We start from the raw sequence: 16,388 nt of genomic DNA, 5'->3' as shown, positions 1-16,388 counted from the left end.
ATAACAACTAATGCAATATAGTATTGTTCTCCTTACTAGAAATTGGCATCTTAAACAAGTGATACAAGTTCATTCATTTATTACATTTTGTTTTAGAAATTAGCTCCAAAAGAAGAGTCAGATAGAGGAATATGAACTTAAGAATAGCAAAAAAAAAAAACCAAAAACAAAACCCAACCAGTGATAACCCTACTATGTTAATAATACATTTTCACATAATCTGTATTTAAATTACACAACAAATAGCTTGTAGTCTATACCAGTGTTTCTCAACAAGTGGTATCCAGTACCACAGTAGTTTATGACACACATTTCCCTTCCAAAACCATGAAAAAATGCAAGAGAGGAAAATAGGGCAGAGAAGGAAGGCAGAATTGCTAGTCTGCAGCTGAAAGTTTTGAGGAACTCAGCATTTTTCACAGTGTTTCTTAGCACTCAGGGTTGCAGCAGCCTCTTTGAGGACAAAATAACATTTATGCTTGTTTGTTTCCTTTCATTGTTTAATTATTTTTACTTTTTTATTTTATTTTGACTTAAAGAAAGACGTTCCAGATTGGCAAACATTGCTTCAATCTCAACGAGCTTGCTCATTATCTTACCATTATTAGTTCAAAAGTATTATTACAATGTTTAAGTCCATAAGAATACCAAAACAGATAGTAGCATATAGTAGCAGAATATTTGCAAACATATTACCGCTTTCAAAAAAAGAAGATTATTTGGTTATATGTTTGAGGACACAGATTCTTAGATACAGGAATAAAGTAACCTGAAAACCACTGGTCTAGACCAGGGCTCTTCAAACTTGGCCCTTTTATAACTTGTGGACTTCAACTCCCAGAATTCCTCAGCCAGCCTCCTGGTCTATCTAGAGTGACCATTGTAATTAGTACTGCTTAAATGAAATGTTGATGCTGGTGTAATTTTTTCTATGCTGTTTTGAAAACATGTCGATATTTCAACCCTTGTCCAATTGTTCTTCCATTATTGCTAGATCTTCTTTAACTAAACCATCACTAAATCTTATGCTATCAAATTCTATAGCTAAACTACCTGTTTCTTTATATAATCTTATAATGCTGTAACCAGGGCTTTTTTTTTGTCATAGAACGCCCAGAACGGAGTTCCAGCACCTTTTTTGGATGGAACCTTGTAGGGTAGGCAAGGTGGGTTGTATGACATGTGTGAGTTCCGGCACCTTTACCCCCCTCAAAAAAAGCACTGGCTGTAACATTCTGGATTAAAAGTTCCAAAGCTGAGAAAAGGTGAATGGATTAAACATCTTTGGTTAGGCTACATTGACAGAAGGAAAAGATGGATGTTTCATGGTTGTACAAGCTTTGAATCAGTTTACTTCCAGAAGGTCTGAACTGCCGCAAAGCTACTATGTGAAGCAATGTGGACCTCCTTGCTCTTAAGGGCAAAACAAGCATATTGCACTTTGTTCTGTGAAGATCTCTGGGAACACTGAGGGTTTTCTAGGCTACATAGCTTCAGTAAATGCTGCAGGCAATTCCATGATTGCAAGACCCTCAACCAGCACTGGAGGAGGAAGAGGTGAAAAGAACTGCCCTGAAACCATTGAAAAATCACCCAAATAGTTTCATTAAGGAACAATTCATCAGGCCACCTCTTCATTTCAATGAAGCAAAGGACAGTGTCTGAACAGGGCAAATAATATTTTGTCACACTAGACTCACTTTGCATAGGTATAATGTTTTTCTAATTCACATCATTGTTACAGATCTTCAAAATAAGTCTCTCAAATAAATTTGGCTTACAATGTATAGATCTGCTAATTGAAACTTGTAAGCCCAACCTTCAGTTCAGTTCAATCACCAACATTTAATGGTTTATGTAAACGAAAAGAACAGAAATCTTCAGGAATAAACTCAAGTATTATTTATACTGTCTGTAAATAAAATTCATGTGCCTTGTTAATCAAAGGTGTGTTGTGTACAATGTTCTGAAAATTATGATTTTGAGATTAACAAATTTATATTAATGAATTATGAGGCACAGAATCACCTGTAAATGTAATATTAAAAATATATATAAAGCTTCTTCTCTAAGTCAGTCTAAAATCTATAAACAGCAATAATACAATACAATGGATTTATAACTGTTTTAGGGGTTATGTGACTGTTATGAATATTTTGATTGATGTTTTAAAATTTTATTTATTTAAACAATATATATGGCCACATATCTCACAACAGTGACCCTGGGAGACATACAAAGATTAAAATATTATTACTGATATGAGAAAAGTGTAGCTCTAATCTAAAAAGCTGACCTACTGTTTCTTCCTACCCTTCTATTCCCTTCTCTGTCCCCAACTTTACAGAAAGCCAGGACGTGATGTAGTCACCATATTTATTTTCCTACAATGCTTCTGAAATCCATATGGAGCTAGAAATCTGAGGTATCCTTGACAATTTGAAAATCAATACCAATATCTATTTTGGAAAAATCATCCAGTACTTACCTTGCAATATTGTGAAATTTTTAATCAGCTGGCCATGTTTAGAATCTACTAGCTTCATTTCTTCCATTATTACTGATAAATTGGCTATTTCAATATCTAATCGTGTCCGCATCACATCCTGCTGCATCCTTAAAGTAGTAGCATCAAAACGAATATTTGCTAATGTGTTGTTCATAAAAGTCAGCTCATCTGTATGCTTACTAAGAGTATCTGTGCACGTTGTCCTGACATCATTAAGATTGCTGGTTAGTGTCCGTAAGTGATGGGCAGTGTAGCTAATATTACTAATAATGTTGACCATATCTGTCTCAAAGCTATAAAATCGGTCTTCTTGCTGGTTAAATTTGGCAGATGTTCTGTTTTCATATTCTTTATAGTGTTCTTGGAGACCCTTCAGACTTTGTTCATTGGCTTGAGCAATAGTAGTGATATTCTCCATCTGTCCACTGAATGAGTTTAACTGACTGCTCATATCCTCAAGTGTATCATTATTAGCTTTGGTCATAACTGAATTATTAGCTGCTAATGCTTGCAAATTCTGCACTTTCTCTTTAAGCCAGTCGGTATCTTTCCGTGCTTGGAGGGCAACCTGCTGAAGGTTTTGAAAGTCATTTTTGATTCTTTGGATAGTCTGACTGGTGTCATCCACAGATTTCTGCAAAGCACTGATAAGACTTGTTTGCTGAACCTGTGTCTGGTTAAGATTATTTAGATTCAATATGACAACATTATGTGAGACCATTTGGCTTTGCAAGCTTGTTTGAATGTTACTTGTGTCTTGTTGGAGATCATTGATGTAGCCATTGTAAGCTTGAAGGGTTTTGTTTATATTGTTCATAATGAAAGAGTTGCTGTCCAAAACACTATTCATTTGATTTTGCCAGTCATTTAACATGCTACCAGATTCTTGTAACTTTTCCAGTGTATCTTTGTTCTTTGTGGTTTTCTCTGAAATCTCATGAAGTTGCTGGCGGAGGGCTAGGATATCAGTTTTGAAACTTGACAGCTCTGTGTTTGTGCTCCTGGCTTTCTCTTCAGCTTGATAATCTGAAACAGGAAAGTGATAAATGTTCACATTTGTTACTTATCAGAAGAAGAGTTTAACAGAGTTTACTTCATTATACAAACAGGAGGATAAGCCAATACATAAACAAACTTATTTGGGGAATTGCTAATGAACATCAGTTTGTGTTGAGAAACTCTGAATTAATAGAAACAAGGCTGGTGGAAGGGTCACTGAAACATAGAAAATTAAAGGCATACAAAAAGCATATGAATTCTCTTTTATAGAAAGACCGCCAGTAAACCTAGATCAGTATCATCTGTTTTTACTCTCAGAAGCTCACCATGGTCTCAGACAAGAAAAATCTGTCTAATTGTATGTTTCAGAAGGGTGAAAACTGTGTTTGCCAATATCCCATTTACCCAAGAGATTGATCTTAGCTTTAATAGACTTAACACATACTTTAGTTGGCTTTATAGTGAGTAAATGCATAATTCGTATATGCATTTATTCAGTGTGGTACTGTATAAAGTGCAGGATTCAGAGTTTGAAAGCTTAAAGGTGAACCATTAACAAATTAAACTAATCTTTTAAGGAATCTATAACCAACTACTGTAAAAACAATTACTACTGGTTCCAATTTTAGTATGTTGTGATGAAGGCATAATAATTTTATCATTTACTTAACCAGTTCATTCATATTACGTACCCAGTTTCTTTAAATCATCCTTCACTTCTAAAAATTTCTTACTGCATCGTTGACGTGAGTCTTCCATGTCATCAGAAACATTGTCCATTTTTTCTACAACTAGAACAGAAGAAAGCAATGTTTTAGCATTGATCAAGTTTGATAAAAGATTGAAAGTTAAAATATCTTTTCACACTTTATCAAATATTTTATGCCAGATTCTAATGGCATTTAATATTAACTAAAGACCATTGTACCACTAACCATAGCTCATAAAGGCTTCAGAGAAACTACAAGAATTAAAATAATTTTGCATAAGAATAATTTACATAATTATTGCGCTATATAGTGTTGAATGTCTTATACATTTTATGGATAAGGCATTTAATTAAGAAGGAATACAAAAAACTACTTTCTGGCAAGGCAACAATGACACTGGAGCCAGGGTTAATGTGAGTATTAAATGAGAAGAAAATGATGATCTTGTGATGTTTTTAAACATATGTACATGGATATCTGTCACATTATTACATTTCAGTTAAACTATTGCAAAATAAAGAAAACGGGTAAGGGATGCTAAGCCAGAGAAACGTAATGGCATAAATTAAGAAAAACAAAAGGAAACATTGCTAAAACTATCTTAACACCAATACTTTCTCTATACCAGGGGTAGGCAACCTTGGCTCTTTTATGACTCGTGGACTTCAACTCCCAGAATATAGCTGGCTCAGGAATTCTGGGAGTTGAAGTCCATGAGTCATAAAAGAGCCAAGGTTGCCTACCCCTGCTCTATACCTTTCCATATTTTCTATAAGCTGCTTTCTGCACTGCCTTTTGTTCTTTAAACTTCTCACCTTTCACTTTTTCAAGACTTCATTAATTTCATCCAACCATACTCCTTTGGTCTCTCCTTTCATTCTTGACCCACTCATTCTTTCTACATATATTATTTGCAACTCATTCTTTGTGTAATTCAACACCCTTCTTTCATTCCATTCACTTTCATATTCAGTCCAGCTGTATTTAGCACACATTCTGTACTCACGCATCTTGTCCCAATTCATGTCAACTAGCAGAATATTTTTTCCTGAATCACATTCATTCATAACATTATGTACTTTTCCCAGAAATAATAATAATAATAATAACAGCACCAACACAACAATAATAAAAAAGTTGGAAGGGACAGAAAATTCAGGCAGAAAACCCTATACCATTTCAGGCAAATGGTTGTCCAGTCTCTTCTTAAAAACTAATAATCTCTCTCTTTTTAAAAATCATTATTTATTATCATTTACTGGATCTCTAACATGTAACTATGATCAATATATCATTCTTACTTTCCCATAACTATTTTTATAATGCTATTGCATACTTTCTGACATTTATTTTAGTTCTTTCATTTGTTCATTCATTTATAACGAGCTTTCATAAGCTTACACCTCCTTCAGTCAGATCCAATACATCCTTTCCCTTTCTTTTAGACTCACAATATACAATATATTTATTTTCCTTTTTAAACCACTATTGTGGCTTTAGTTAATTCAGAATTTTACATAATGCTTTTTACTAAGATAGATAAAGGTTATCAGTCTTAATTGTACTGATATCAAATGCAGCATCCCTAACTAATACAGATAGTCCTCAATTTATGATCACAATTGGATCAGAATTTCCATTGCTAAGCAAGATGGTTGTTAAATGAGTTGCACTTGATTTTATAATCTTTATTGCCATGGTTATTAAGCAAATCATTGCAGTTGTTCAGAGAACCACGTGGCTTGTTGGAAGCTGGCTAGGAAAGTGGCAGAGGATGATCACATGACACACTCCAGGACTCTGCAACCCTTGTAAGTACATGCCAGTTCCAAGCACCCAAATTTTGATCACGTGACTGTGGATATGCTGCAACAATCATAAATACAAGGGCCTGACATAAATCATTTTTTTCAGTGCCACTTCAAGCAGTTGCTAAACAAATAGTTGTTAAATTGAGGACTAGCTGTAATATGGAAATTATCGTCCAGTTTTGACATTTTGGCCAGAATGCCACGAGTACAATGCAAATCTTGCTCACTAATAAAGAAAGGTAACATGCTGTTTATCTGCATTTCAACAGGTAGATAATAAATGCAAAATACTGACACGTTCAAATTTCCCATTACTATTGATGTTTAAATATTATCCAAGTTGTTTGTGTATCCATCCAGTCCTTAAACTGAAATCAATTAATAAGCTGTATTTGAAGAACAGTCAGTGAAAGTTAACTGAAATACTGTTACACACCTGTTCCCTAAATACAGTAATATTATAAAAGACGGATGTAAGAAATAGATTGGTGGCAAAGAGCAACTATCTTTGTTTGTCCTAATCTTTAAGAGTTTCTTCCATTTTTATAATTTAATAATCTGAGATTGGTAATCTTACCCTATTTAAGTAATTATTTAGGATGAGGAATTAACTAATAGGCTACCATGGAAAATAATAAGGATGATTACTATTTGCTTTCATCTCTGACATATTCTGAAATCACACTGATTTAATTAATTGCTTTTTTGTGGTAATTTTTTCTTGGACTCAATATGCAGCTATTATTATAGATATGAAACTTACCTTTGTATCCCAAGACAGCTACTGTTATTACTAGCAAGGCACATAATATATACAAAAGTATGATAGAAAATTTCAGTGCCCAGTTACTTTTACACTTGGTGCATTGTGTTCCTTCTTGAATACCTACAAAATAAAATTAAAAATTTAGATTCCTCTTTATATTTAATTATTTTGTAATTAGTTAATCTGAAGATATTTATTTGCAAGCCTGCATAAGTAAATGTGGTTTGCTGATTACTCATAATCAGTTAATGTATTGGTTTGATAAGAGACAGTTATGCATTATATTCAATGCAAGTTCAGCCAGTTAATCAATCAGTCTATCTATTGATAGGCAGAAATAAGTTATTCATATATAATGTTCAATGTATATGCTGCATACATGTAATTTTATTTATTTATATATCATGTTTCTAGCCTGCCCATCTCCCTCAAGTATGGACCATGTGTGCATTCATACCCGGATTCCTAACACGTTGTTTTGCATACCAAAGGTTATTCCTTCACCTAAGAAGGTATGGTAAATTGCTGTTCTTTACATTGCTATTAAAATATTCAGGTTCCCAAATGCATAAACACCACACACACATTTTTAAAATCTTATTAATAAGAGTTTTGATTCAAGCAACCAAAAATAAGAAACATGCATTCTGTGGGTTTTACCTAGAATTGTGCTTTTCAGAAAAGTTTCTGTTCTACTTAAAGCATTCCAACTATAAGATAACTACTTACCTAACAGGTAAAATAAATACAGAATTGATCAACCAAAAACATTATTATTGAACTCTAGAAATTGAATGTATGCTAATTTGGCCAAATTAGGAGCAAACAAAAGTGACAACAAAAAATATGTGACAATATCTGACTGTAAGAAGGGCACAAATAAATTGCAACAAGACACTTTGTGCCCTCCTTACAGTCACATACTCATGTTTGCTTCTATTAAAATTAAATATCTCAATCCTGAATCGTCTCTGTAAATGTAACTAAAATGAATGCAATGTAAGTGAAACTGGGGAGGGCTTTAATCCCTGACTGCTTTTGTTAGGAGAGAAAAGCTGTACAATGAATTTCCCAGTATTCATTAGTAGTTTAAAAGTTTGTAAGACTATTCTATGCTCTTGAAGTGACCGTATTCTAAATTATGCAAAACCGAGTTTAATCTTAATTGCACTTTTATCTGTTCATATTGGTTTGGTTTGGGTCCTTCCTTATGTAATCTGAGCACACATCTTTCATGATGGGCTGCTTCGAAACCTTTGTCACCGGTTGAACATACCAGAGAGTCCGGGTCATTTCCGGATGCTGCACATTTCTCCCTGCTGACTTAAACAACCCTTAATAAATATCAGATGGGATACAATGAGCCTTCTTTCACTAGACACACTTTTCTGTTTCCTGGCTTATTATAATGCAAGGTCTGTTTTTTCTTTGTCCCTGTTGGGAAGACATCTGGCTAAACATACCGAGGCTTAGTACAAAGGGTATATCCAGCTGATACATATGTTTTGGGGACCCCCTTTCTCCAGGAGCCAAGATGGTCACAAAAAAACAAGCTCGAAAGGCATCCTCCTGTTATTAGCCTTTGTAGTATTTGTTTTTCTTGGATTACATTCCAGTGACTGGAGACTTTGTTCTCAAATGGGGGTCTCCATCTGCAGATTTTTTGGGGGTAGGGAGACTGCAGATAAACAATTTTACTACTGAGGAATTTAAAAAATATTTTTGCCTTTTTTTTTTAGTAAGACTCATCAGTAATTCCAAGAGCCTTTATTTGCATCTTTGAATGTAATGGGGAGATGTATCGTAACAATGCATTAATCATATTAGGGGAGCCACCATAAAATGTCACCAGTTTCCTGACTCCCAAATTTGGTGACATAATCAGGTTTTGAGGGGCTTCCCAAACATTAACAGGGATGGAATTAACCTGACTTCTTGGGGGTGGGTAGAATGTTTCACAAGGCAGGCGCCACACAGAGAAAGGTCATCTCCTGGGACCCATAAAATGGAAGTTCTTCAAAGATGGCACCCACAGAATGTCCTTCTGACAGATCTAATGGGAAGCGCTAATGTAATCAGGGACAGGAACCTGGTGTTATCCCATGAAGGGCTTTAAAGGTAAAAACTAGTACCTTGAATTGGACCAGAAACAAACAGGCAGCCAATGCAGTGTTTGTAGCAGAGGTGTGACATGTTCTGTTCTGGGGGCCCACATAACTACCTGTGCCAGTTGAAGTTTCTGGATACTAATCAAGAGCACATTACAATAGTCCAGTCCCTTTTTCAGATAAGGCCCAAATCTAAAAAGTCAGTCTGGCCTTTCCTTTATCAAGGTTGCAAAAAGGTAATGACAAGCAAATCCCACAGATTTGTGGAACGTTAATACCACTTTACAATGCCTTGGTAAGTCCACACTTGGAATACTGCATCCAGTTTTGGTCACCATGATGTAAAAAAGATGCTGAAACTCTAGAAAGAGTACAGAGAAGAGCAACAAAGATGATTAGTGGACTGGAGGCTAAAGCATATAAGGAACGGTTGCTGGAATTGGGTATGTCTAGTTTAATGAAGAGAAGGACGAGGGGGGACATGATAGCAGTGTTCCAATATCTCATGGGCTGCCACAAAGAAGAGGGAGTCAAGCTATTCTTCAAAGCAAGGCAGGACAAGAAGCAATGGATGGAAACTAACCAAAGAGAGAAACAACCTAGAACTAAGGAGAAACTTCCTGACAGTTAGAACAATTAACCAGTGGAACAACCTGCCTCCAGAAGAGGTGAATGCTCCAACACTGGAAGTCTTTAAGAAGAGACTGGACAGCCATTTGCCTGAAATGGTATAGAGTTTCCTGGCTGAGCAGGGGGTTGAACTAGATGACCTCCGAGGTCCCTTCCATCAACATCATCATCATTATTAATATTATTATTATTAAAAAATAAACTTCAAGATTTTTTAACTAGAAAACTGAACAGAAATATTTGAAATAAAAAAATTCTCTTTAGCAGGCAATGATGCATGCAGCAGTGGTTAAATCCAAGGATGATGGAATCTGTAGTTATTAAAACTTTTCCATTATCTCTTATCTATTATTTCTTTCCCAGAGTAAAATTTCTTTTTTTCTTTTATTGAAATGCTGTAAGGTGTGGTGTATAGAGCTATTAATCACAATTCAAATATATCAAACTTTTAAATTATGCTGAAATTTCCTATAAAATGTGAACTATCCAATCCATTATAATAAATAACAACAAATCATTGTAAGTAAATATTTTTTTTCTATGTTTGCATTTTCATAACTGCTCTATCAAGATTTTTTTTTTCCAGTTGAAAGATTTGAAAAGCTTAATTGTTTTAACTGGTTAGTCAAAAGTGGTTCAGAAATGCTTCATTTCTATAAATAGTCTCCTACCTTCTGCCAGTATCTATACTACATAAGAACACTTTCGTATTATTAAAGAGTAAGTACATTAGGATATTTTCCTAATTTTGGATATGCAAAAAACAGGGTTTTAAGCACAGATAATGCCACTAGATGTCAGCCATGAACACTAAAAAAAAATGACCGAAAACCTCAGAAAGTGACTAACAATTAAAATATTTTTGTGCTGCATGATATCCTCTGAGATTACAGTGATTTAATTTTCATTTTTTTAATTAGCACCCACAACATCAAATCAAACTATGGTCAAAGACCAAAGATCAAATTATGGTCAAAGACCAGCATAAACCCACATCAGCTTAATAACTTCTGCTAATGATTAAAGTTTAGAAATCAGCCCACCCCTAGGCAGAAGCCAGCTTTTAGAAATGCAAAATCAATAATCCTTTCAGAAAGGTTGGAGCCTTCCAGCTACAAAATGAAGAAATTAGGAAGTCAAAGATCCTTAAAATCTACATATCCCACCCAAACTCTAAGACAGGACATAATAGGATTAACCCACCAATTCAGACTCAGGTCAAAGTACATGACACAAGAAATATAAAGCCTCAGACAGGAATAGGAACAACCTCAAGAACCCCAGAAGGTATAAAACCCCACCACTCTGCTCCATGTGGTCAGTTGTTTTTTCCAGAGCCATCTTTCTGTCTGGCTCTCCTCTTCAATAAACTACAACCTTCTTTCTAAAGCAGTCTCCATGTTGTTTATTCCCAGCTTGGTCTGGACCCTGATGAAGATTTTTCCTTCAACACTACTGAACATCTAATATATTTTTAAGGATACTATTTTCACAAACTCTTAACCCCTTAAATACCTTGCAGCCTTAATTTTTAAACTAATCCACCCCTTCCTCCACCTGTTGTAATTTTGCAAATTAAATGAGGCTCTATTCAAAGATAGAGAATTTCACTTAAAAGCATTAATGGTAGTTCTGAACTGTGATATGGTAGAGGAACTTTCAAATGAGATCATCAATATGAAATATGAAATGGTATGTTATCTGAAAATCTGAGAGAGAAACGGAGACAGACAGAGAGAAAGCTTTTACAAAATCTCTAGGATGTAGAGCATGAAGAATAGACTTTCTATTTTGTAGAGATTCTGCTAAACCCAGAGGAAAAACCACACTACCAAGAGCTCCTTAGCAAAAGTTAATTACTATAGAACAGTGGTGGTGAACCTATGGCACTCATGCCAGAGGCGGCACTCAGAGCCCTCTCTATGGGCACACGCGCCATCGTCCCAGCCCCGCCTCCCCCATGGTCCCCTCACCAGCAGCATCCCCAAAGGACAGTCGCCCCCGAGCAAGGCCCATGTGGAGCCGCGCAGCCAAGACATGGCAGCTGGGCAGTGGGGACAAGACTCTGCCCTCATGCCCCATCGCGCACAGATGGTGCTGCGGGGCATGGGCAGAGAGCGTGACCACCATGGTGCTGGTGGGCTGTCTGGGCGATCTGTTGCAGCGGGACGTGGAGTCGGTGGGTGGCCCTGCAGGCAGGCAGGGAAGCGGGGCAGCCAGGATGGGGGCAGAGCGGGGGCGGGTTTGGGGCACTCAGTCTCTAAAAGGTTCGCCATCACTGCTATAAAACCTTCCTGGAAGTGGGCAGCTAATAATTGTAAATGAATGAATGAATGAATGAATGAATGAATGAATGAATGAATGAATGAATTTTCTGCACAGAATAGCCATTTAAGTCTCTGAATTTCTATAGGACATGTGAAAGTATTAGTTCAAAATTTTCCCTTCAAAGAAAAGAGAAATTTCTCTCACAGAATCATGAAATCATGAGATACGCGTCTTTATTAATCCCTTCTTTAGCATCAAACATAATAAAGAACCCATAACGGCCTCCATTATTCTCAACAAAGGGTTTCAACAAAGGAAATATTTTTGATTGTATGCAATGTACACAAAACAAGTAAAGATTGTCCTGAGCAGAGTGCAGCTCCTGGTGACTATTAAGGAAACAGCCAAGCAGTTTTCTAGGCAACTATATGGAAGCTTGCCACTGCTTTCTTCAGGATATTTTTTCAGCTTCTATCCAGCCAACAAGCTTTTTCACAAAGAGGTAAAGAATCCTCATTATTCAGCTTGATTATAATCTCTCAATTGTTTTTATAACCCAATCACTTAGTTTATGGCTTTGTTTTTGCTCACTGCAGGCTCAGAGATTCAGAATGAATTGTTAAAAATCTTAATTACACACTTCAATAGCAATGGGGATGTAATTAAATGGAACAATGTCATACTGTGATTAATGACAAAATACAATATTTTAACTGACAAGAAAAAGAAGACAGTTGCAAAAGGGGAAAATAAATACATGCAAACAAGCAAATATTTTTTTCTTTGCATATTCAAAGTGAAGGAACCTGAAAAGTGCTTTTGGTTCATTTTCTGGCAAATTGTTTCAGCCATAAAAATGGCCATAAAAATGGACTAAGACTTTTTAATTGCTGGACCTTATTTTCCTCCTTGTCTTCTACTTGCTGAATTAGTCTGAATGTCTTATAAAGACTTTTAAAAAAGTAATTACAAGCAAAGAAAGTAAAGTACATACACAACAATTAGCAAATTCACACATCTTCCCAGTACATATAGAAAGAGGTAGGTTTCTGAGACAAATAAAAGTTTGAAAGATAAGCTTTTGCTATATCAGCTTTTTTATTTTAAAAAATACAAATATTGTGTTCTTGAAAACCAAACTTCATTAATTAATATAATCAGAGGAGTCCACAGGATATGACCAAACACATCAAAATGATGGTCACAATGATGCAGTAGAAACACCATCCATTTTTAAAGGTGCATCACACACACGACACAAATACCCAAAACAACAGCACTACAGCTGACTTTTTAAACACACCCTGAAAATACTCTTGTAATGAGAGATACATGGATTGGACCCAGCACTTTTTCATGAAAAAACCCTGTGCTTATGCCATCAATTACTGTTCTTCTGCCTTCGAAGATTTCATGACGAATAATATATTTTAACAGATTTAAATTTTGCTTACTAGACTTATTGTATTAAGTTGTTGGCTTTTTAAAACTAAAATCTATTAATATCATTAGCATATGAACATTTTCCTTAGAAACAGAAATATAAACATGTGTTGCTGTTTGCCCAAAGTATTGCCGAATACTAGATATGTTTAACTCATTTCATTCAAACAAATGGCTGCTGCACAGCTATCAGAAAGGGTGTTAATAGGCATGGCCACATAACAAAAAATATTATACACCTTTTCTTCATCCAAATTTCATGATGCTTGCCCTGGCATTTTATGTTTTTTTGGTTCTCTCAGAACTGATGTGGACTTTTCCAAATAACAGGTCAACCTATTATGACCCATAAAAAGTCAATTGACTTTAACTTTACCTCTAATTAATTTACATTCTAAACTTAGAGGGAAATTTTCACTAAATAGTCACTTAAAATTCTTTCTGTCATTTTATTTAATATTTCAATTTTGAGGCTGTTTGACCCCACAGCGACTCTGGGCAACTTACAATTAAAAGAAAATTAACAGGAATACAGCATTTATCAAAGAAAGAGAATACAAGAGAATTAGCCATGTCGTTCCCCCCCCCGTCATATAAATTTAGATACATCTTTTTGCTATTGTTTAAATGATAAATGTGTTGCCAAAACAAGTATTACCTGAAACAAAGCATCATTCTTGACAAAACATTCATTTTTATTCTAGAAAATCTCCCCAATAATGACAATTTTAATTTTTCTCATCTTTAAGTTCACTCCAAGTCTTAATATAATTATTGTAAAATAATCTAAAATTCATATTTATCATAATATCAACATATTTTTCTCAACCTTAAAACTAGTTTTTTCTATCAGCTTTATTTTCACTTCTAGTTTCATATTTTAGTTAACAAATTTGTCCTCTGATTATTAATCTTAAAACCTGCCAATATACCCATCATTTAATTTTCCAATAATGCTTCAACACCCTCTAGTGGATTTTCTAAAATTAACACCAACTCTTCGACAAATGCACTTAATTTATAAGAATATCAGTGCAGCTTGTTTTTCATTATGTTCTAAGTATTCTGGAATATTCAAAGTATTTCTAATATTATCTTATAGTTATAGTTTAGACAAAAATCCACATTGCTCTTCATGAGTAAATCCCATAAAATTATTTTAAACCTTTCAGCCAAAATCCTGGTAAACGGTTTCTAACCTTTATACAATAACAATATTGGTTGATGGTTTCTTGTTAAAATAAAATCTTGTCCATCTTTAGTATTAATGTTATATTAACAGGAATCTTTCTATTCTGCAAAACAATATTCATCTTTTGTTGTAAAGGTTTTAAAAGCCCATCTTCAGAATTCTGGTTTTGCATCGTAGTGACACGGCTGAGAGATTATGGAGCTCCGCACCCCATGGCTGCTTTTGCCCTGCCTGGGGACTCTAAATGGGTCTAAAGTCGAGGGGCGAGACACCCAGAAACAGAGCACAATTCATCCCTTTGATCCTCAGTGATTCTTAGCTAAACAGAGAACAGCTGGGAATAGAGGGAAAAATACACTGGGCTATCTATTGTAGAATGAGAAACACAATTGCTATGAAAACTGCTGACCTTCTTGGATTATAAACACTTACTGAGCTGTGATATTTAAGTTTAAGAATCATTTGCAGAGAAAGAAAAACTGACTTTTTGGCTATTCTTCTAGGGGAGAAACTACTGGATTGTTTTTAAATGGTTGAACATTTTGGACTGTTCATAAAGATAAGAAACATATAAGACTATAGTGTTTGGAGTTTAAGACTGGTTGGTTTGATGAAAATGGAGGTTGCATATACAACTAAAAGTGGTAAGAAACCACACACAATATTCTTTTCTAAAATCTCCAGTCTGGAACATCAGAGATCTGCTCAAGACAAGACAAATACTTTCCAGGAGGAAATGTATGCTATGCTGCAACTAATCCAAATGACAATTGATTCAAATCATAATGAGATTAAAAATAATTTTGATGATATAAATGAACATATCCCTGACCTAAGCTCACAATTAAAAAATTCTCAGAAAATGGTGACAAAGAATGAATAAATAAATCAGATAATAGAACAAAAACCAGAGGAAAGTGATCTAAAAATGGAGGTCATGAAGAAAATTACAGCTTAACAGAAAAATCTGCAAGATTTCGCAATAATATTGGAAATGGAAAAGACACTTTATCTTTCAGAACTTCAAAACAAACCTGAAGATAAGAAAGAAGACTTAATAAAATGGACAATAGAGATGTCAGGAGAACCACTAGAGTTTGGGAGACAAAAAATGAAAAGAGAAGTCAAGGGAGAAGGAAAGTGGAAGCTTCTTAGCAAATGTAAATGAGCGAAATTCCTCCTCAAAAGCACTTTACTCAATTTGTCTTTCCCATACTTACAAACATCTATAAAAATACAGGAAGAATCCCTTGGCAAGCTGAATACACCGACTTGGAAAGCTGCTAAGCAAAAGAAGAAGGCGAGAGCCAGACTCAAGAGAGATGATTTGACCTACCAGATGGAGTACTACATGACTAAACATTTCTTTGAATATGGTTAAAAGAATAGTATTTTTTATGATATGGGAAATGTAAAAATAATGGGAAGATTTATATGAACAAAATGTTCTGGATATTCAAATGTAATCAACTTGGAGAAAATTATAACTGATAAGAAATATTCTGCATACTGAAGGGATACTAAGCTTAAATAAGAACAGGCGAGAGCAAGACTCAAGAAAGATGACTTAACATACCAGATGGAGTATCATATGACCAAACATTTGTCTGAATATGGTTAAAAGAATAGTCAAAAGAATATGAAGGGGTTTTATAGTAAGAGAGATGTGATTTATAAGTAGTATAGTATTGTTTTAATAATATGGGAAATGTAAAAATATTGGGATGATTTAAATGTATGAAATGTTTTGGATATTTAAAAGTAATCATTTTTGAGAAAATTATAACTGACAAGAAATGTTTTGAATATTGAGGGGAAACTAAGCTTAAATAAGAGTTCTGAAAACAGGACTTATAGCAATTTACATAAGATGATTTTTTGCAAATGCAACTGTAAAATAAGCTGATTAGAAAAGATGTTACATATTGATGTTATTGTTAAATACTAAAAAA

General features: G+C 34.7%; 1 protein-coding gene across 1 annotated transcript in view; it reads right to left on the bottom strand.

Moving 5' to 3' along the window:
* Window positions 1-16,388, bottom strand: part of COLEC12 (collectin subfamily member 12) — an 84,511-nt gene that overhangs the window by 12,284 nt on the left and 55,839 nt on the right. Inside the window, exons 3-5 of the mRNA XM_015813470.1 lie at window positions 6,793-6,915; window positions 4,201-4,299; window positions 2,489-3,535 (exon numbers count right to left, since the gene is read on the bottom strand). Of these exons, the coding sequence (XP_015668956.1) occupies window positions 2,489-3,535; window positions 4,201-4,299; window positions 6,793-6,915 (1,269 nt within the window). The remainder of the gene's footprint in view (window positions 1-2,488; window positions 3,536-4,200; window positions 4,300-6,792; window positions 6,916-16,388) is intronic.

Source organism: Protobothrops mucrosquamatus, unplaced genomic scaffold (assembly GCF_001527695.2).
Source record: "Protobothrops mucrosquamatus isolate PMUCROS unplaced genomic scaffold, P.Mucros_1.0 scaffold158, whole genome shotgun sequence".
Classification (NCBI taxonomy): Eukaryota; Metazoa; Chordata; class Lepidosauria; order Squamata; family Viperidae; genus Protobothrops; species Protobothrops mucrosquamatus.
The sequence above is the reverse complement of the archived record's forward strand: the minus strand, read 5'-3'. Positions and strand labels throughout refer to the sequence as shown.